This window comes from Microcaecilia unicolor, chromosome 3 (assembly GCF_901765095.1).
Source record: "Microcaecilia unicolor chromosome 3, aMicUni1.1, whole genome shotgun sequence".
NCBI lineage: Eukaryota > Metazoa > Chordata > Amphibia > Gymnophiona > Siphonopidae > Microcaecilia > Microcaecilia unicolor.
The window spans coordinates 397,923,955-397,945,951 of record NC_044033.1 but is presented as its reverse complement, the minus strand read 5'-3'; the positions used below and the strand labels follow the sequence as shown (position 1 = coordinate 397,945,951).

Here is a 21,997-nt window from a genome sequence, read left to right as displayed (position 1 = left end):
CCTATTTAGCGGATGGGTGTAGTGCTGGTACTCTATTTTTTTTTTAGGTAAGTGTACACACTAAGAGCATGTACACAATATTGAGGTTGTATATTTTTGCATTGCTTTTTTATTTCTTTGGCACATGGCCTAAAAGATTGAGTGCACTGTGCAATAAGTGATATTTTAGCCTGCTCATTTAAATTTTTTATGAGCCTCCAAAGGAGTAATTCTAAAAGAGTTGCCTAGTTTTAGGCGGCAGGAACATATCTAAAGGGCAGTTTCTAGCCATTTATGTGTGTAAGTGGTCACTTATATGTGTAAATGACCACGTAGAATACCAACTAGCAGAAAAGTACACACCATGTTTTGATGACAAGTACTTTGCCAGTGGGCATGTACATGGGCAAAGTTTGGGCAGAACATGAATATGCACATACATGATAATATTCTATAATTTATGCATGTTTTGGTAACTGCTTAATTTCTTATTTATTTATTTATTTGTAACAATCGTATCCCACATTTTCCCACCCATTAGCAGGCTCAATGTGGCTTACATAATACCGTAAAGGCGATCGCCAGGTCCGGTAGATGTTAAGCAAATACAGTATAAAATAAGGGTCAGGTAAGGTTAGGGTATACAAGTACAATAAGGGTCAAGGAAATAAGGAATATATAATGTCCAATACGATGTAAGGTTTTGATGCATTGCAGAGTTGAGGCATTTAAGTTCGGTCAGTAGGATAGACCTTGCAAAACAAATAGGTCTTTAATGATCGCCTGAAGTTTAGAAGTTCATGGATCGTTTTCACACTCTTTGGTAGTGCATTCCACATTTGTGTACCTAAGTAGGAGAAATTGGATGCATAGTTTGATTTGTATCAAGTCAACCATCCTGCTTATAATCAAAAGAGAAAAACGCCTATATTGCGACCCAAATCGGGAGATGGGCGTCTTTTTCCCGTGGGCGCTCAAATCGGTATAATCGAAAGCCGATTTTGGGCGTTTCCAACTGCAATCCGTTGCGGAAACGGGTAAAGTTGACGGGGGCGTGTTGGAGGCGTGGTGAAGGCGGGACTGGGGCGTGGTTATCAGCCGAGGAGAGATGGGCGTCTTTAGCTGATAATCGAAAAAAAGGCGTTTTTACCGCGATTTTGGGTCACTTTTTTTGGACACTTTTTTTCACGAACAAGTCCCAAAAAAGTGCTCCGACTGCCCAGATGACCACTGGAGGGAATCAGGGATGACCTCCCCGGACTCCCCCAGTGGTCACTAACCCCCTCCCACCAAAAAAAAACCCACTTTAAAAACTTTTTTTCCAGCCTCTATGCCAGCCTCAAATGCTGTACCCACCTCCATGACAGCAGAATGTGTTCTATCCTCTGACAGCCTTTCCCTGGTTCTGATGTGGCTCTCGGGTGAGTGTGACACCTTTTCTGTTATGTGCACTGCAGAGTCACATCAGCAATGCATTGTGGTGGGTGTAGGGTATTGGGCTCTGTAATTCCACTAGCTTGTGGCAAATGCTCACGATGTTGGTAGTTGGTAGGCTGTACTCCCATGGTGCTTTCCCCCTTGCTTACTGGGTCAGAGGGTGTCCAGTTTTGTTTCCGGTAGTCCATGAGGTAGTGGCCATTTTTGTAAACCAGTTTTAGATCCCTTTCATGTGTTAGCCACATTACAAAACTTGGTTCTTACCTTGAATGTGACTGAAAGAGGTCATTGTACAGCATTCTGCCTGCTCTGACCTACTGCTAATCTCAGTACCAGGGAGACTCTTTGCCGGTGGGGCACAACCTGTGATCTGCAGTTAACTGTGAGTAAGCATGCTTATTCCAATAAAGAACGTTTTCGGAGAGATTAGTCTTCAGGTGTCAACTGGTGTGCCAATGTTATACAGCAGCAACAAGTCCTAGAGGCATCCCTGGAGCACTTTTAGTGGGTACTGTCGTGCACTTCAGCCAGGTGGACCCAGGCCCATCCCTCCCCTACCTGTAACACTTGTGCTGGTAAATGGGAGGTCTCCAAAACCCACTGTACCCACATGTAGGTGTCCCCTTCACCCTAAGAGCTATGGTAGTGTTGTACATTTGTGGGTAGTGGGTTTTGGGGGAGGGGGGTTAGGGGCTCTGCACCCGTGGTAAGGGAGCTATGCATGTGGGAGCTTTTTCTGAAGTCCACCACACTGACCTCTAGGGTGCCCAGTTGGTGTCCTGGCATATCAGGGGGGCCAGTGTATTATGAATCCTGGCCCCTCCCATGACCAAATGGTTCGGATTAGGACATTGTTGAGCTGGGCATTTTTAGTTTCCATTATCGCTAAACAAAACAAATGCCCAGCTCAAAAACGTCCATTTTTTCGAAAATACAGTTACTAAACTGAGGAATAAAAAATATGCATAAAATAGATTTGCATGCACATGGCCACCATTGAATGCAAATCTCATAAGAACAGCCATACTGGGTTAGATCAATGGTCCATCCAGCCCAATATCCTGCTTCCAGCAGTGGCCAATCCAGGTCACAAGTACCTGGCAGAAACAATTAGTAGCACCATTCCAAGCTACCAATCCCAAGGCAAGCAGTGGCTTCACCTATGTCCATCTCAATAACAGGCTATGGACTTTTCCTCCAGAAACTTGTCCAAACATTTTTTAAACCCAGATACACTAACTGTCATTACCACATCCTCCGGCAACGAGTTCCAGAGCTTAACTATTCTTTGAGTGAATAAATATTTCCTCCTATTTGTTTTGAAAGTATTTCCATGGAATTTCATTGAGTGTCCCCTGGTCTTTGTACATTTTGAATGAGAGAAAAAATGATTCACCTCCACCCATTCCACTCCACTCAGGATTTTGTGGACTTCAATCATATCCCCCCTCAGCCGTCTCTTTTCCAAGCTGAACAGCCCTAACCTCTTTAGCCTTTCCTCATATGGGAGCAGTTCTAGCCCCTCTATCATTTTGAGCACTCTTCTTTGAACTTTTTCTAATATGGCAACCAGAACTGAACACAATGCTTGAGGTGAGGTTGCACCATAGAGCAATACAGAGGCTTTATAATATTTTTGGACTTATTTTGCATCCTTCTCCTAATTATTCCTAGCATCCTGTTTGCTTTTTTGGCTGCCACTCCACACTGAGCAGAAGATTTTAGCATATTGTCTACAATGACACCTAAGTCTTTTTCTTGAGTACTGACTCCTAAAGTGGACCCTAGCATTAGATAACTATGATTCAGATTATTCTTCCCAATGTGCATCACTTTGCATTTCTGTACAATAAATTTCATCTGCCATTTGGATGCCTTCCTGCAATTCTTCACAATGCGCATGTGTTTTGACAACTTTGAATGCATGTTCGTTACACATAACCAACAAACCTGGCCTGTTTCTACACTCCTGAGATAAACGATATAGAAGAGGTGGAAGAGGAGAAAAATACACATAATATCCAAACTGAGAGGCAATGGTATCATCCTGCCATACATGCCCATCATATTGTATCCAGACTGTAGACTCTGCAAGGAAGACCAACATCATAAAGCACCTCAGCAAGTCCCACCCATCAGTTCCATCCCACTTATACTAGGTTTGTGCAGCATGAGCAACTGAAGTCTTCCTGCAGTGGAAGCAGGTGCTTTATACAATATGAGTAGCATTAACAAAACTCTCAGCCACATCGCCTCACTAATGTGCTTTAGGTTTTATCTACCAAGTTTTATATACCATCTTACTAAAACAAATTCATTCAAAATGGTTCACACTTAACAAAAGATAATTTAAAAATATAGAAATAGAAAGGTAAAGCCCATTACATAAGCAAATCCCAATGGGAGTAGCCTAGTGGTTAGTGTAGTGGACTTTGATCCTGGGGAACTGGGATCAATTCCCACTGTAGCTCCTTGTGACTCTGGGCAAGTCACTTAACCCTCCTTTGCCCCAGGTACAAATAAATACCTGTATATACTATGTAAACCACTTTGAATGTAGTTGCGAAAACCACAGAAAGGTGGTATGTAAAGTCCCCAATTCCTTTCTCCTTCCCTCCTCCCCAGAATCATCCTTAGTCCATGAAACAGGAATCACTATTTTTTCCCACTCAGCAATCCCCAATTGAAGGGAAAGAGAGATGTGTTTTAACCTGTTACAGAATAGCATCAGATTATTTCCTGTTCTCAGTTCTAAGAATAATTATTCAGATTCCACTCTGTGATCATCAGCAAGAGGGGAAAAGAAATGTTTGTAACCCCTGACAAAATATCAGATTATTTTGTGTTGTCAGCAGGGGCAGCTCAAGGCAATTTCTGCCTGAGGCAAGGGATCAGCTGTTGCACCCCCCCACACACACACACCCCTCCTCTTCCCAGCCCTGCAGCAGCAATAAGCCAAATGATAAGCAGGGTGCCTCTGAGACCCTTGGTTGCTCTTAGAATCTGGAAGGACTATGATGGCTAATTTAAGAGTCAAATTGGGATTATTTATGATGGATGTTAACATTGAACATGAGAAAAATTAATACTAATCTATTTCCTAGAGGCAAATTCAGTGAGCGTCACATCTTAAACACAGTTATCCACTATGCATTTCTTTCCTTACCCATATATATGGATTCTGATTCCATTTATAGTGACAGAAATGTTATAGAACCCTTCTGGCAGAGGAGGCAAGGTAACCTTAATACCATCACTTGTTAGGTCTTCAACATTTGCCAGTGATTCCTGAATTTTTACCTCTACATTCAAATCGGTATAATTTTCAAAAGTCTGCATTCCAATATGAAGTATCTGATCACCTAGGATGAAAAGAAAACATTAAGCAAGTGGCAGCACACCTATGACATAGCTCCTGAGAATGGTACCAATATCCTATATCCTATATAATAAAACCCACCTCCAACGTTCTGAAGCTGACTGCGTGGACACAAGCCTTGAGGCATTCGTGCTTCTGTTGACGCCTCCCACTTCCGGGTGCGTCAGCAGCAAAAGTGCCCAATCAAAACACAGCAGCGTTCGGAACGTTGGAGGCGCAGTTTCAGTCCTTCGCCACGCCCCCCTGAGGCTGCCGCCCCTCACCCCTCCACCACCCCCAGGTTGCCACCGCTCTCCCCCCTCCACCCACCCCCCGAGGTCACTGCAGCCACTGCTCCACCCTCCACCCCCACCCCAGGTCGCCGCTGCTCCCCCCCTCCGTCCGACATCAGCTCAGCTGCCATTTCCGGCCACTGCTGCTTCTCCTGTTGAGCAGCAGCGGCCGGTACAAAAACAAAAAAAACAACTTAAACATGCAAAAATTCTTTCAAAAAGGAAGCGGGGCACCGCAGGCAGCCATCGGCTGTCACCTCTGCATCCGCTCCTCCTCTCACCTCTTATGTTGCTGCGCTCCTCCGGGGTTATACTCCAGGGGCAGTGACGTGAGAGGTGAGAGGAGGAGCGGATGCAGAGCTGACAGCCGATGGTTGCCTGCGGTGCTCTGCTTCCTTTTTAAAAGCATTTTTGCAGGTTCAATTTGTTTCTTTTTGTACCGGCCGCTGCTGCTCTACAGGAGAAGCAGCAGTGGCCGGAAATGGCAGCTAAGCTGATGTCGGACTGAGGGGGGGAGTGGCGGCGACCTCGGGGGGGTGGAGGGGGAGCAGTGGCTGTGGCGACATTGAGGGAGTGGAGGGGAGGAGCAGTGGCACCCTGGGGGGTGAAGGGGTGAGCGGCTGCGACCTTGGGGGGCGTGACGGCAAGGGCAGCAGGGGTGGGGCCTGAGACAAGGAGGGGGAAGGGGTCCTGAGGCCAGAGGGGAGGGGGTCCAGAGACCTGGGAGGGGGAGGGGTCCTGAGACCAGAGACGGAGGGGGGAGGAGGTCCTGAGACCTGAAAGCAGGGGGGGAGACCTGAGGGGGGGAGGGGTCCTGCGACCACACAGAGGGAGGGGGTCCTGCGACCACACAGAGGGAGGGGGGGAGGTATCTCTGGCACACACACAGTGTCTTTCACTCTCATACACTGTCTACCACACACTCTATGTCTCACACTGTATCACATCACTCTCAAACACTCTCTCGATCTCATACACTCTCGCTCTCACAGAGAGTCTGTTTATCGCCCACATACTCTCTCACACTCTGTTTCACACAAACACTCTCTCTCACACACACTGTATCTGTGTGAAACACACTCTCTCACACTCACTGTGGCTCACATACGAACTCGCACACACTCTCATTCTCACACACACACTCACAGACACACTCGCACCTACACTCTCTCTTTCTCTCTCTCTCTCACACACACAGTCACTCTCACAAACACTCTCTCAAACATACACATTCCGAGGAAAAACCTTGCTAGCGCCCGTTTCATTTGTGTCAGAAACGGGCCTTTTTTACTAGTTCTACTAGAAATCAAGGGACACAGCCTCCAAATGAGAACCATTAGGACTCACTGATGATTGCACTGCCATTGCACTGGCATTTGAGCACAGTGAGAACAGTTTTCAAAATCATCTACATGGGTAAAAGGTTTTCATTCACTTGAAATAACTGTCTGAAAATCACCTGCCCTCCTTGCATGTAAAGTATGACCATTTTCTAATACGGTTTTTCTTTATTAATTTGACATACCGCCTCTTTCATGCACAAGTCCAGGTGGTTTACAAATAGTCATGAGCTTAAAAACGTAAACTACATATTATTAGAAAAAAATGCAAAACCTATGATAGGACAGAGCAACACACACAACCTGTAGTAACAGAAAGTCATTCATTCACAGACTGCTACTTCCTGGCCCCAGTCAATGCATCCCACTTGCAGGGTCACTGGCAGTCAAATGCCATGTGGAATAAATATGTTTTCAGTTCAGAACTGAAGGAGGAATATGATGTTTCTACCTTAAGATATTGCAGTAGTGAATTCCACAGAGCTGGGGGCCAAAAATAGAAAGATATAGGATTTACATTGCAACACCAGGTAACACAGCTAGTATCACATAACAGTAGGTGCTATGGACCCAATATTCAGGCCATGTGAGGCAGCCCACATAAGTGCCACGATCGGCACTGACCATGAATATTCAATGCCAATATTCACCATTTAACATTTTAGTGGTCACAAATAGGTGTTATTAAGCAGCCTATTCTGACCGCTCAATATAGCCAGCTAGGTGCTGAATATCCATGCCTAAGTGGCTAGATGCTAACCAGGATATTCAGTGGGAGATAGCTGAATATCAGCAGTTAGGCACTTAAACCCTATTTAAATGGCCAGGAGCCACTGCTGGCTGGTTAAATAGTTTTGAATATCTGGGGGGGGGGGGGGGGGGAGGGGGGAATATGTGTTCTGAACACTTTTGCTGGGACAATGTAATAAAATCCCACTTAAGCACATCTGGGGGTAATTCTGGAACAGTGCGCTTATGTGCCACCTATTCTACAAAGGAAAGTAGTTGGCAATTTACCTTTACAAAATACTAGTGTAACAGATGAAATACACACCTATAATTTAGACATGAGCACTAATGGCAGCCATAGAGCTGGTGAAAGTGCTTGTTCCTAAATGCCAGACACAGATGTATAACTTGTAGTGTTCTAGAAGTTACCGCATAAGTGTGAGTTCTGCCTATGCTCTGTTTATGTATACACCTCTCCATCAAATACACACTATGCAAGATAGATGTCTTGACTATTTTATTTCCTTTAGTCCTACCAGACCAGTCCATCTACCAGCGGAAGGAGGCAGAGATAACAATTCTTATGAAATACCCCTTCAGGATATTGTGCAGCCTGGAATGTTCAATATTTCATTTATCCAAACAGTGGTGCCTCTGACCCAGTTAGTGGCCAGGATGAAAACTCGAGACCTTCTGTCTCATTCAGCTAATAATTCCAAGAAATGAGGAGGTGCATACACATATACACTGCTGGCATACAGGTATTTCACTAATGCTGTAGAAGTGTAAGCATAAGCCCAGGGAAAAATATCTCTAAACAGAATTACAACCCCTCCCCCCCCCCCCCACCAAGATACTGAGGGAAAGGTATGCCACAGGACAATGAAAGGAAAGGTATGCCACAGGACAATGAAAGGAATCAATAGATAGTGGGCAGGTGTATGGACTGGTCTGGTCTGGTAGGACTAAAGGAAAGAAAATTATCAGGTAAGACATAATTTTTTCCTTCCTTTTTGTCAAACCAGACCAGTCCAGACTAATGGGATGTAGCAAAGCAGTATCCATAAGGGTGGGCTGACAGAAACAGAAGAAAAAGATAATGCGAGCTACCTTTGATGTCAAAGGCAAAAGTAGAATAGCTATAGAGCCCTGACCCAAGAAAGAATCAGAAAATCTAACACAAAGACATAGCTGTTGGAAATCATCGCCAAAGAACAGACCCCAAAGTGAAGGTGTGTCAAGGTTGAGGCAAAAATCAATGTGGAAGGCCGTGATCCACCTGTGAACCAAACCAGGGTAAATGAAAAACTACAGAGAACAGAGGTCCAAGAAGCCTGAAAAGTCTCAGGATGTGGAAATCCAGAGTACATAACAGCAAGGTAAACTGAATGTAATAGCCTGAAGCAACAGACATCGAGCTAAGCAATCCAAACCTGGAAGGACCAGTGGAAGACTAAAGCGGAATCAAATGTGGCATTAGGCCCAGATGAGAAACTGAAGAGAAGGAGAAAGAGGAGACGAAAAACCAGTACACCAAGGATCACTTCCCAGATGAGAACAGGAAGCGGCAAATTCTCTCTGTTGAGAAATAACAAATGAGCCCAGCACAACCCCAACAACCCCAAAGATAGCACCATGTGAACTCAAAAGAGTTTCTGAAAACACCGAAGATGTAAGCAAAAGAGAAGAACTACCATGGCTGAAATGTAAGCAACTAAGGGTGAAATCACCTCCCAAGGCCTAATGTAGATCCCCTATGGGTGAGGTTTTGTAAAGAGGGTGGTACGATGGAAAAATCACAGTGTAGGGTCCCACGCTAAACTCTCACCACTTAGGGAAGGTACAAAGAAAGGTGGGGAAATTCTGTATTTTGTATATTATACAGTGTGCAATTCAAGATGTTAAGCGAATTTCCCTAGATGTTACAAAATTTTAATGATGACAATATTGCACACTAACTTTTAAATTATAATAATTTATTGCACAAGATGTTTCTTTTTAACTTTTCAGAAAATGTATCAACTTTCAATCAATAAACTCTCCTCTGAAATTCTCAACACCACAAATCAGATTAGTAGTACAAATAATTACTTTCTCTGTTACTCAGAATTTACTTTAACTATGAAATTTTAACAAGAAAATTGATTCTTTGTGTCAATTACTTTCCTACAGATGTCCACTTCCTTCACTTTGCAATGTAACTGAATCTCAGCATAAACCTCCAGGTAAGTATTGATGTGTAAGTTTAAAGTCTCTGAAATGGTGTAGGTGGTGATTTTTGTACTTAGCTGCTTGAGTTGAACTTTCTTGAATGATGGTAACTTTTGTCTTTCATGGTAGTTGGTGCACGTGTCGCTCCTGCGATGGTCCTCCTGCGTTGCCCAACAGCCTCTGTACCTGTACTCTGGTTAACCAAAAGAAATTGAAACCCTGTCTCCCTATCCTGTGGGAATTTTTATAGGGATTTTGGTTATCAAAACTGTGGCCAACCTATCTAGAGTAAATCAATAGATAATTAATGTTCCCTATTGCAGGACCTGCCTTATTACTTTTCCCTGCCTAATGAGGAACACTCTTCCATGTATGTTAATCACACCTTGTAACCAGTCACACATTTCATACCTCACTGCCCTCATACACAGCAGTTCAGCTAAGGACAGCAGTCCTGTTTCAATTTTTAATCAGCACCAATTCTCACTGCAGACCGGTGCAAGGTGATCACAACCCTGCTTCGTGGCAAGTCAGTGGGAACACACCAGATTTGCACACTCACCTTTCACCAACAGGCTTCTACACAATTTGTAGTCCCTCCAAACTCAGGCAGACCCCTCAGTACAACCACCCATTAACACATATGCATTGCACTCAAAGTGTTAGTCAAATGCACTGTAGCCACAACTCTGCTCTGAGACAGATCAGCGGAAACACAACAGTTTTCCTGCACACTCAGTGTCACTAGCCACCTTCACTTGTTACCAGCAGGCTTATAGCCTATTTCAAACTCAGGCAAGCCTTTCTGTATAACCACTTAGCAAATTTATCAGGTATACTGTGATTTTCAGTGTGATTATCAGCCTGTCTAGTCACACAAATTTCTTATACATACATAAGTAGCTCATCTTTCATGCAGGTATATCTCCCCTGTACCTTCAGTCTCTCAGCTTTACTGAATTCCACTCTCTCTATACCACCAGGTGTTCTGATACAGTCAAATTATACTCTATTGAGGTTTTCCTCCTCATCCACACTCAATTTTCCAAGCACACAGACAGAGCACCTCTCATACCGGTCCTGTCTCTTCTGTGTTTTCAGTTCCTCTCACCTTGTATCAGACAACTCTTTATTTAAGCTCTCTCTCCTGTATAAATCAATGCTCACACATACACAGGCACAGCACCTTCCACACACACAGGTCTGTCTTCTCCTGTGTCTTCAGCCCCTCTGCTTATATCCAACAAAGTTGCCAGCTGGGAAAAATTTTCCCAGCCCAAAACCAGCCATAAACCCGCCCAAAAACCGCTCGCAGCCAACCTCGTCTCCCACGTCACCGAACCCCGCCCCCACGTCACCTAACCCCGCCTCCCGTGTCACTAACCCCACCTCCCGCATCACTAGCCCTGCCCCCGTCGTCACCCCTGACGTCAACCCCGCCCCTGAAAGGCTTCTATTTGACCAAATTGGACCAATAGAAGCCCCGGCAGCGGGAAATCCGGCCAATTGGCGGCCGCAAAAACCCACCCAATCCTGCACCACAGCCGCTCGAAAACCCACCCAAATGGGTGGCTTAACCGCAACCCTGGCAAGTTTGGTATCCAGCTCTGCCTCCCCCTAGCAACAGGACTGCAGCTAGGCCATCTGACCTAGCAGCACCAATCAGACGCTAGCTTGTGGCAGGTGAACTAACTTTTATAGTTTGTAAACTTTTCCACAAACTCCACTTTGAAATCAAATTTTCCCATTAAAGTGTATGGAGAAAATGGATTTCCATACAAAATACAAGGTAAATTACATTACACTTTAATAAAAATTGTGCCACCATCCAGGTCACATTTTCCTGAATCCAATCCTTGTTCTATTTTTTTTTTAACCATAAACAGGCACCATTTCACATCATTTGCATGTAAAACCCCCCAAAGTGCCAGCAGACCCTGGGGCAACCCTAGCAGACCCAGGATGGCTCCTTTACAGGGGACACCCAGCATTTTATTTATTTATTTATTTATTTATTTTAATACCCCATCTACACTAAGAATGGAAAAGGTCTTCCAACATCTTAATGAAGGGTGTGACAACAGGTCATATCATATAACCCTAAGCACAGAGGAGTAGGAAAATGACCTCCCCTGCAGCTAGCCCAGAGACTAGGGATCTACAAGTACCCCTTGACTAACTAAGAGGCAAGCAAAACACCACAAAAAGATTCCAGAAGGAATAGTACAACTGGGCTAAAGTTAAACTACATAGTAAAAGCCTGTGAAAGCAACTATGATTGTGACTGCCGGTGGTATCAAGAAGACACCAACCATGAGACACAAGCATCCCAGAAACAGTGGACAAGTTCCAACCACCATAAACTCTAAAAATGCTAGCCATCAGAGGAGATGAAGAAAGATAGAAGGCAATGGAGCTCCCCTGACATGTAGCTAGATTCTTGAGGCAGAGGTGGCACCACTCACAGGTGGCTCAGTGACAGCAGAGTCAGTAAAGTTAAACACCAGTGAACATGGAAAGGAAGGAGGAATAACATTCCATACGGAAGAAGAAAGCTAGGCTCGAGCATCAGGGCTGAGGCCTGCACATGAAGAAAGAGTAAGGCCATTGCCAAAGAGGATAGCCTTACTTTGAGACAGAGAAATTCCCATGTCATAAATACAGCAACAGAAATAAGCCTCGACAAGCATGTAGCTCACCAGCAAATATGGAGCTGAGCTCTACATACAGAAATGAGAAACTTCCCACACTCAGAGCTAAAGATGTGGCCTGCAAACCAACACAGAGCCTTGGTTTGTATCAGAGATAGAACTGCAAATCCTATATTAAGACAGAGCAGAACCCCATATCTCTAATGGAGCCACACTCTACATTAAGAGATGGAAATGAAAACCACTCTCAAAGATGAACCTTTGCGGCATATACTGAGATGGAGCAGTGTCCTGGATCCAGAGAAAGAAACATAACCCATCTCCAGAAAAGGGAATTGTGGTTCAAATTCAGAGATGGAGCATAGCTTCTCCTACAAAAATGGAGCTGAAATCTACTCAGCGATATAACAGATCGACAAGGAGGTACGCTCTAGAGGCAGAAAAGGAGTCGCACACCACAGAATGAGACAGTTCGTGCACTGCATTCATAGGCGGCACTCTGCATACCAATCAGAGATGGATCTGCACCTGAATTCCAGAGATAGTTCAGCGCTCGACAGTCCAAGAAGGAGAAGAGATCTGCATGCCGCGAGGAAATGTGCCATACCTCCAGAGAAGCAACTGTGCTGAACCTCCCATAATAGAACTATGCTCCACCAAAATTATCAAGCATTTTCCCATAGAAAGAAACTGAAAAACCCCTTTTAGCACATCTATGCAAATGTTTAATTTTAGCAACATATATCACAAATTAAGAATGCACATTCATTTTCAAATGAAGTGAAACACAGTGAACCATGCTTTATTTCTTTCATTTGAAAATAAGTGAATACATTTTTTTAAATTCCCCGTTGTTTCTAGCACATGCAGTTTGTGAATAAGATGTCATTTGTAAATTTTGCATATTATTTTCAAATAAAGCATGCTTAAAATGAAACATGAAACCCAAAAAAATTCAAACGAATGCAAGAATGCCAACTCTGTCCCAAACAAAAAACAGCCGATTTGTGTACGCCAATAGAATTTGTCATATCAATAAAATTTGTTGGAAAAAATGGGTTTATTTATTTTATTTTATTTTTGTAAAGATTCCTTCTTCCAAGGGGAAAAGAGATCTATTAACTTGAGATTTATTGGAGGAAATATAGAGGGGCATAATCAAACGGCGCCGGCGAAATTGATAGCCGGCGATCTATTTTGGCGGCGCCGCAACAGCTGGCCGGAACCGTATTATCGAAAAAGATAGCCGGCCAACTTTTGTTTCGATAATACGGTTGGGGCCGACCAAATGCCACAGATCGCCGAGTCTGAGATGGCCGACTTTGTTTTTCAGCGATAATGGAAACTGGAACCGGCCATCTCAAACCCGGCCAAATCCAAGGCATTTGGCCGTGGGAGGGGCCAGCATTCGCAGTGCACTGGTACTTCTGGATGTTTAGATCTTGGTGATCAGTTATGTTATGACTTACTTGTTCTGGAGTGCTGTATTTTGTGATACAGTTTTGAGAAATGTTCAAGAAAGACTTCATACAAATGAAAAAAGTCCCTGCTGTGCATTTTCCCTTGATGACCGTCCCTGACGTGCACTTCTCTTAATAGCCGTTTTTCTCCCTGAACAGGGAAATCAAAACTTTGTGTACACTGCTTTTTTTTTTTGTAGTAACAGTGGGATTTGAACTAGCCACCTCTGCATTACAAGACCAGTGATGTAACCACTTGGCCAAAGCTCCACTTAATTGGGTGTCCCTCCCTTTTGATTATACCCCTCCAGGTCTCTCTCAGCCACTCACAGACAGCTTAACACACTGTGATTGGCTGAGAGAGACCTGACGGGGTATAATCAAAAGGGAGGGACAGCCAAGTAAGTGGAGCTGTGGCCAAGTGGTTACATCATGGCTCTTGTAATGCAGAGGTGGCTGGTTCAAATCCCACTGTTACTACTAAAAAAAACTGTAAGCAAAAACTGTTTTGATTTCCCTGTTTGGGGAGAAAGCCGGCCATTAAGAGAAGTGCACTTTTGGAGAGAAAGACGGCTATTAATGGAAGTGCACGTCAGGGACTTCTTTCATTTGTATGAAGTCTTTCTTGAACATTTCTCAAAACAGTATCACAAAATACAGCACTCCAGAACAAGTAAGTCATAACATAACTGATCAGCAAGATCCTTTTTTTTTTTTTACGAGCTGGCCGACTGGCTTCCCCTCCTAGGAAGGAAATGTTTTAAAGTTTTTTTTTGGGTGGGAGGGGGTTGGTGACCACTGGAGGAGTATGGGGAGGTCATCCCCGATTCCTTCTGGTGGTCATCTGGTCAGTTTGGGCATCTTTTTGAGACTTGGTCGTGAAAATAAATAGGCCAAGTAAAACCAGCCAAATGCTCGTCATCGCCGGTTTTCTTTTTTCCATTATCAGCTGAAGCCGGCCATCTCGTAAGCACACCCACATCCCGCCTTCACTACCCTGCCACCACACCCCCTTGAAGTTTAGCCGCCTCCGCGACGGAATGCAGGCGAGTGTGTCCAAAAATCGGCTTTCGATTATACCAATTTGGCCGGTTTTAGGAGATGGCCAGCCATCTCCCGATTTGTGTCGGAAGATGGCCGGCTATCACTTTTGAAAATAAGCTGGATAGTGATGCAGCACAATGTAACTTAGTAATTTCTAAGGATACTTATATTTCATCTGCAGTAACACTATTGACCCAAAGCAATAAAGAATGTGCTCATCTCTCAAACTGTTGATTTGTCAAAGAAATCAGTAGTTAAATTAGTATAAAAGTGAGCCTATAAACATAATCATATAGATACATAAAATAATAGCATTTATCTGACAGAGTGCTACCTGCAATGCTGGTGATGTTTCTGCTCAGTGAGACAATAATTGGGTTCAAAGATACATTATACTTAAAAGACTCCATGAGAACAGCAGTATGGCTCCCAATTCTCACTGCCACATCCACAGTGTGATTGCCACCTGCCTGGATACAAACATTGTGGAAAGTAAGTTAGTGTAATGTACAAAGACCCATTTTTGCTTTTCAGATCAACATATACTTTAGTGCTAAGGTTTGGGAGAGAAATGAAAGAGGAAGCAGAGTTCTGTGAGTGGTGAACACAATTGAAATAACTCCTTACCCAAGCTGGTGCTTTACACTTGATGGCAGTAGAGTTGCTGGACCTCATATTTACCAGACAAGGTTGAGACCCAAATAATATCAGCTCTACCCCAGTCAAACTGGTACCTCTTAGGGTGATCCATATGCCTCCTGCAAAATCAATTTTCATGTATCTAATACAAAGGGTAAAACAGTTTTCCTTTTTACATGGAATGTGCCTACTGCTGGTTCAAAGTCTATTCATCTACTTCTATATCTGTTCCTTATCTGTTTTCCAAACCAGTGCTCAAAACTACTTACAATTATAAAACATATCTACCTATCTATCGATCGATTGATCGATTGATAGATATAGATATATAATCAAAACAATTACAATAAATAGCAAAATATAAACATAAAATTTTTATCACAAAACAGTATAAATCTCACACAGCAAAGAAAACACCAATTATAAACAAATAAAGCAAGCAAGCAAGCATATCAAACCAAAGCAATCCATCCAATAACCATGTATTGGAGGTTCTCTACAGATGGATTTGACTGAAATTATTCTTAGATTCTTAATATACTGCCTTTTTGTGGTACAACCAAAATGGTTTACCTATTGCATAGATGTTGAAACCTAGTGGACTAATAATTTAAGTTTTGTACCTAGGGTAAGGAAGGGTTAACCCCCCAGATTCTATATAGCGTGACTTAGTGTGTGCAAATCCGGTTGCATTCTGGATTTGTTCATGCAATTTAATTACTTAACAAGCCAATCAGTGCTGATAATTGGCGCAAGCAGTTATTGACACTAATTGGCATTAATTAGAAATTACATGCACAACTGTCTAAGAGTACTCTATAACGTGTTGCACATACATTTTAAGTTATATGGTTGAAAAGGAGGCATGGCCATGGCTGTAGAATGGGTGGGTCATGGGCATTTCTAAAATCTATGCGTATTGTTATAGAGTATACCTGGTCCATGCCTAATTTAGGCGTCAGCATTTACACCAAGGTTTACTAGGCGTAGCTGCCTGTGACTACATTTAGTTGTGCAGACAGTCGCTTGGTGTATTCTATAATCCACATGGAAATTTAGGCATATTCTATAAGGTATACCTAAATTTAAGCATACTTTATAGAATACACCTAGGCGGGGGGGGGGGGGCACTGATTTTTCGGGTGTCTGATATAGAATCTAGTCCTAAATGTTTAGGGTTACAAGGCAATGCACTGGGAATTGAAGCCGGTTCCCCCAGTTCTTAGCACACAGCACTAACTTGTGAGGAAGAGTGGTTCTTCAGGAAGCCAGTTCTGTCTTCTCTCTCTCAGGCACTGCCTGGGCCAGCCCACATTTCCTTGTGCATGCCCTACCCCCATTGTTGCTGAGGGTCTGCACCGCAGCAAGGGCAACACTGGCCCAACATGCTGTGACTGCTGGCACCAGGGGTCTGTGTCACTGCAGGGTACCGCCAGCCCTGACCGACAACAACTCATCCAGCCCCAGGTGTCTGCTGTGCCAGCTCCACGCTTCTCTGAAGGTGTGCATAGTAAGAAGGCTGCACTGGCCCAGCCTCACAGTGTTTCTGCAGGCACTGATGGGCTTGCTCTCAGCTGGGAGGGCTGGTGCCAAGGCGAAATACTTTGCGCCTTTGTCTCTCATGTGGGTACTGCTGATCATGCCCTTGCTCCGGTGGGGTGTTTGGTGGTGGTCAGCCCCACTGCTTTCGGTGCTGGGGTTGTGGATGCTGTGGGTTGGAACATGCATGCTTCAAGTATCTTGAGAGATTTTTTTTTCCTTTGGGCTAGACCTTGAGAAGAAAGAAAATATGGGCTGTCCCCGGCAGTGCCTGTGAGGGAGGACAGAGGCTTCCTGAAGTACCATCCTTCCTCAGAGGCACCATTCGGAGCAGTTGACATCCCCCTTCTGCCCAATGACCCCAGATGCAGCAACGAGCAGGCACAGCTTCTTCTCCCAACAACTACCGGAGGTCAATACATGATGGGGGGTGAAGTAGAGTAATTTTAGATGCTGCCAATTCCTGTGCCCCAAATTCTTACAGCAAAAACTCCAACACCTTAATAGTGGTACTGAAATAACTGTGCCAAAACAGCAGTGTCTAAAGCTCGTGTACTTGTCTTTTTATTGTCTTTACTACCTGGTTAGGTATCCAGTTAGTGGTCTGAATATCACTGCTAAGTAGACAAACTCCAGCTCCACCCAGGTTCCACAAACCACCATGGCATTGTCTGGATAATGCCAAGGCAGTCAGAGGAAATATTCAGCAGCAATATCTAGACAGTGCTGGGGAGATCTCTGGAGCTTGGATGGTGAATATCCCTCTCACTGGCATTTACCAGGTTAGCAGTATCTGATGCCTGGATAAGTGCCTTTCAATATCAACCCCTAACATCTTTGGAATAATCTCAAAATCTGTATTGCTAATAGACTCATATCTGAGCTTCTCTCCTATTCCATCTGAGTGCCAGTCTTTGAGCTAGGAAGGTGTCTCCTGTTTAGCTATGGCAAAAGTTTCCTCTATCTTGGGATTAGAGAGTTACACGGGGACAGAAATAAGACCCATCCCCGCCGGAATCAAACCTGTCCCCGCTCAACCCCACCAGAATCTAACCCGTCCCCACTCGTCCCCATGAGTAATCTCCTCCGTCCCCGCCCATCCCCGTGAGTGATCTCCTCCATCCCTGCCCGTCCCCATAAAAAAAGGAAGTATAAAGTGCTGAGTGGAGTGGACAGGGGGCACATAATGCAGAGTAATACATTTAAAATGAATCAGAGAAAATATTTCTTCACTCATTAATATACTGAATCTTAGAAAAAGGGCAATAAATACATAAAACAAACTGAAGTTTTTTCCATACTAAAATAGAGAGAATTATTGGTCACCCAAACAGCACAATGCCCTCAACAAAAGAAACAAGTGGGTATGCTAATGCTTTAGCTGCAGTAAAACAGCTCACAAACAGCCAGTTCCCACCATGAGAGAAATAAACTGCCTATACACATATAAAAAATAAAGTAGTCAGCTGAGCTCACCTCTGTGCAGTTCTCTTCTGTGGATACCGAGGTCTGGCAGTGCTTGGAAGACTTACTACATACAACTTGAGCAAATCTCCTGCTGAACTTGAGTTGAGACAGAGAGAGACCCGGGTGAAAACGTGCAACTGCTCATCAGGGACGTCCTTTTTTTTTTTTTTAGATTATGGATGAAGGACGTCTAAGTGTTAGGTGCTCAAGTCCCACCTTCGCTATGCCTCCAACACCCCCTTGAAATTTGGCTATCCCTGCGATGGAGCAGTTAAGGATGCCCAAAATGGACATTTCTCCGAGAAGCACATCCATGCCTTTGCTCTGCCCGACACCCCCCTTGAAATTTGGCCGTCTCTGCGATGGAGCAGTTAAGGACGCCCAAAATGGATGTTTCTCAGAGCACATCCACGCCTTTGCTCTGCCCAACACCCCCCTTGAAATTTGGCCGCCCCTGCAACGGGGCAGTTGAGGGCATCCTTCTTTTCGTACTGGAGGAGAGCTTGGTTTCCGCCCACTAAAACAAGGGTATGTGCACGTATCCCCACAGGAATCCCGCCAGAATATCTTCCACCCCTACGGGAATCCCGCATGTTTATTTCCATCCCCGCGGCACTCCCACTGACCCGGAGGGGATTCCTGCAGGATTCCTGCAGACTCCGCGGGATCCCTGCAAACCCCATTCCCGTGCAGACCTCTACATGGGACCTTCAAATAGTTTGTCTTTTTTCTGCCACCAACTACCGCATCCAGAAATAACAGGATATTTGTTTGTTCATTTAAATTAAATTATTTAACTGCCTAGTTTGATTTGCACATAGAAAAGATCCAGGGAATTTCATTTACAATCTATCTGCACAAAGATTAGAAGACATCCCTTGACAAATCAAACCCCTAATTACATAGTTATTGAATCCTTCTTTTCTCAAGAGAAATAATAAAATTATGAGCACAAAAATTCTTTGCAAATAGAGAAGAAGTTCTATTAATATTGTACTTGCTCAATACATACCAATTTCTGAGGCTGTAGAAGGGTGAATGGCCAAAAGTCTTGGCTTTACAATGAAGTAGATGTCTCCTCCACTTTTATTCAGTGCAAAGCCATAGGGTCTGATAAGTAGGGTGACGCAATACATTCCTATTGGTATAGCATCCATAAAACAAGTTATACTTGTTGCATTTAAATGAGTGGCATTACAGCTTGTTTGGTGAATGTTTATTTGCAATTCATCCTTGTCTTCAGTAAACCCAGATCCAGTGATATAAACTACAAATATGATGCCATCATCTACAAGAAAGAAATGAACAAGATCAAGATGAACAAAAATATCAATCACTCAGACTTGTTTCTAAGTATATACTGGTCAATTTATACCTTTGTAAATATTTATTCATTAATATTTTTCTACTACTTTTATAAAGAGATTGTCACAGTTAGGGAAAGGTGATCTCTTGAACTGTGACGAGATTGGCACTACCTGTGCTGCATAGGTGCAGCGCAGGTCCTTGTTGACGGTTGCTGATGGGACTGAGTCTGGGAAGCTGGGAATGGCAGGACCTGCCTTGGACTGGTTGGAGTGCAGGACTAGGCAGCACTTAGCACAGACTAGCTGGAACATGACTGAAACAGTCTAGCAGTTGGCTGTTAAAACAGACCTTGGGAGAAGAGGTAAGGATACCTGGCCTGCGCTGGCACAGCACAAATCCCCGCTGGTACCAGCAGATGCCAGAACTAGGATCCCAAAGCTGGCAGGGTCCTGGTACTCAGACAGGGCTGAGACCCTCAAGCAGTTGGCTCTTAAAAGAGCCCTTGGGGGTGATGAGATAAGGCTTCCTGTGCTGCAGGCTTCTTGTGCTGCGCTGGTGCAGCGCAGGTCCCTGCTGGTAGCAGAAGATGCAAAAACTAGGATGTCAAAGCTGTCAGGGCCCTGATACCCAGACAGGGTTGAGACCGTCAACAGGAGGTTGGCTCTTAAAAGAGCCCTTGGGTTAAAGGGGAACAGAAAGGTACATAGGACAGGACAAGGATAGATGGGCAGGACCTCAGGAACAGGACAAAGCAAGAAAGCAGGAACAGAGGAAGGCAGGAACACCAGAACAGGCAAGAATAGAAGCAGAAATAAGCCAGACTGGAGGGCTGGAACAAGCAGGGCTGGGAGACTGGAACAAACAGGACTGGATGCAGGAACAAGCAGGGCTGGAAGACTAGAACAAACAGGACTGGGTGAAGGAATAAGCAAGACTGGAAGACTAGAACAAACAGGACTGGGTGCAGGAACAAGCAGGGCTTGAAGACTAGAACAAACAAGACTGGGTTCAGGAACAAGCAAGGCTAGAACAAACAGGACTGGCAAAGTCACAAACACTGGAATAAGAACAACTCTAGAAACCTGTTGCCAAGGCACTGGAGGAGTGTAAAGCACTTCCTTATATATCCCTAGCCAGGAAGTGAGATCATCTGTCAAGTGCCCTATCTAGGGCTACAGAGCTACCAAAGGGTCCCAATTTTTGATAGGGAGATTTTAGTACATGCCCCCATCCCCACCCCACTCTGCCTCAGCTCCACCTACTCTATATGACTCTGCCCCCTGGCATACCTCAATCCCACGGCCATTTCAGAAAATATTTTATTTACTAGCCTAATACCCTTTTCAAATTTCAATTAGCTTTCAGAGGCCAAAACCTCCTGCCTCAGATCAGGTCAGGACAGTATAATGCTGTTATGGTATCTTCTCCTGACCTGAGGGAGGAAGTGCTGGTCTCAAGACTAATCAAAAATGTTTTAAAATCATTGAAGGTATCACCTTATTTTCTATTTTATGTTTTATTTGCATTTATTAAACTTTATTAACACAACTACCACATTACTTTATCCTAAATTAAAAATAAAATTATTTTCTGTACCTTTGTTGTCTAGCCATTTACTTTTTCTAATTGTGTTGTTCTCAGTCCCTTGATTTTTCTTTTCTTCTTCTTCTTCTCTCAACTCTCTTGCCAGGGTTTCCTGTCATTTTTCTCTCCTTTTTCTTTGTTTTCTTCAATTTATTTTTCTGCCTCTCTCTGGCCAGATTTAATTCATTTTTACTATCCATTCTTTAATTTCCCTCTTTTTACTTCATCTGTCTACGGCTTTTCATCTTTTCCTCACTTTTGTTCTCCCCATACCCTTCCTCTTATTCTCGTCTTTCACCAACTCTATCCTCTCCCCTTTTCCATCCAGCATCTCCCCTTTTTCTCTCCCCATCCTTCTAGTGTCCCCCCTTTCTCTCTACATCCTTCCAGCATCTCCTTTTTCTTTCCCTACCCTTCCATCCAGCACCTTCCCTCTTTCTCTCCTACCCTTCCATCCAATGTCATTCCTCTTTCTCTCCCCATCCTTCTACCCATCTACCCTCTCCCAATCTTTCCAACCATAGTCTCCCTCCATCTCCCCTTCCTTCTAGCCAGTTCTCTCTCTCTACCCTTTTAAACTCAGTATATCCTCTCCCCATCCTTCCAGTGTCTTTCCTCTCTCTCCCTACCCTTCCATCCAGCATCTTCCCTCTTTCTGCCCCCTCCTTCCAGCATTTTCCCTTTCTCTCCCTCCTTTCATCCAGCATTTCTCCATCTGACCAGCTAGGGTCTCTCCCAATTTCTCCCCATGCTTCTCCCCAGCAGCTTCTCCTGGCCTTTTCCATGTCCCTTCTTTCTCTCTCCATCTTTCCACTCATCTGTCTCTCTGTACTTCTCTTCCATCCAGCGTCTTCCCTCTTTCTGCCCCTCCTACTAGCATTTTTCGTCTTTCTCTCTCCATCTGACCAGCCAAGGTTTCCCCCTTGCTTCCCTTCCTTCTTAGCTTGTCTCTTCCCTG

At 44.1% G+C, this 21,997-nt stretch overlaps 1 protein-coding gene across 1 annotated transcript in view; it reads right to left on the bottom strand.

Annotated features, from left to right (window-relative positions):
* Positions 1-21,997, bottom strand: part of PKHD1 (PKHD1 ciliary IPT domain containing fibrocystin/polyductin) — a 980,909-nt gene that overhangs the window by 772,836 nt on the left and 186,076 nt on the right. The window contains exons 27-30 of the mRNA XM_030198735.1: positions 19,160-19,435; positions 15,130-15,260; positions 14,837-14,972; positions 4,583-4,778 (exon numbers count right to left, since the gene is read on the bottom strand). Coding sequence (XP_030054595.1) covers positions 4,583-4,778; positions 14,837-14,972; positions 15,130-15,260; positions 19,160-19,435 — 739 coding nt within the window. The remainder of the gene's footprint in view (positions 1-4,582; positions 4,779-14,836; positions 14,973-15,129; positions 15,261-19,159; positions 19,436-21,997) is intronic.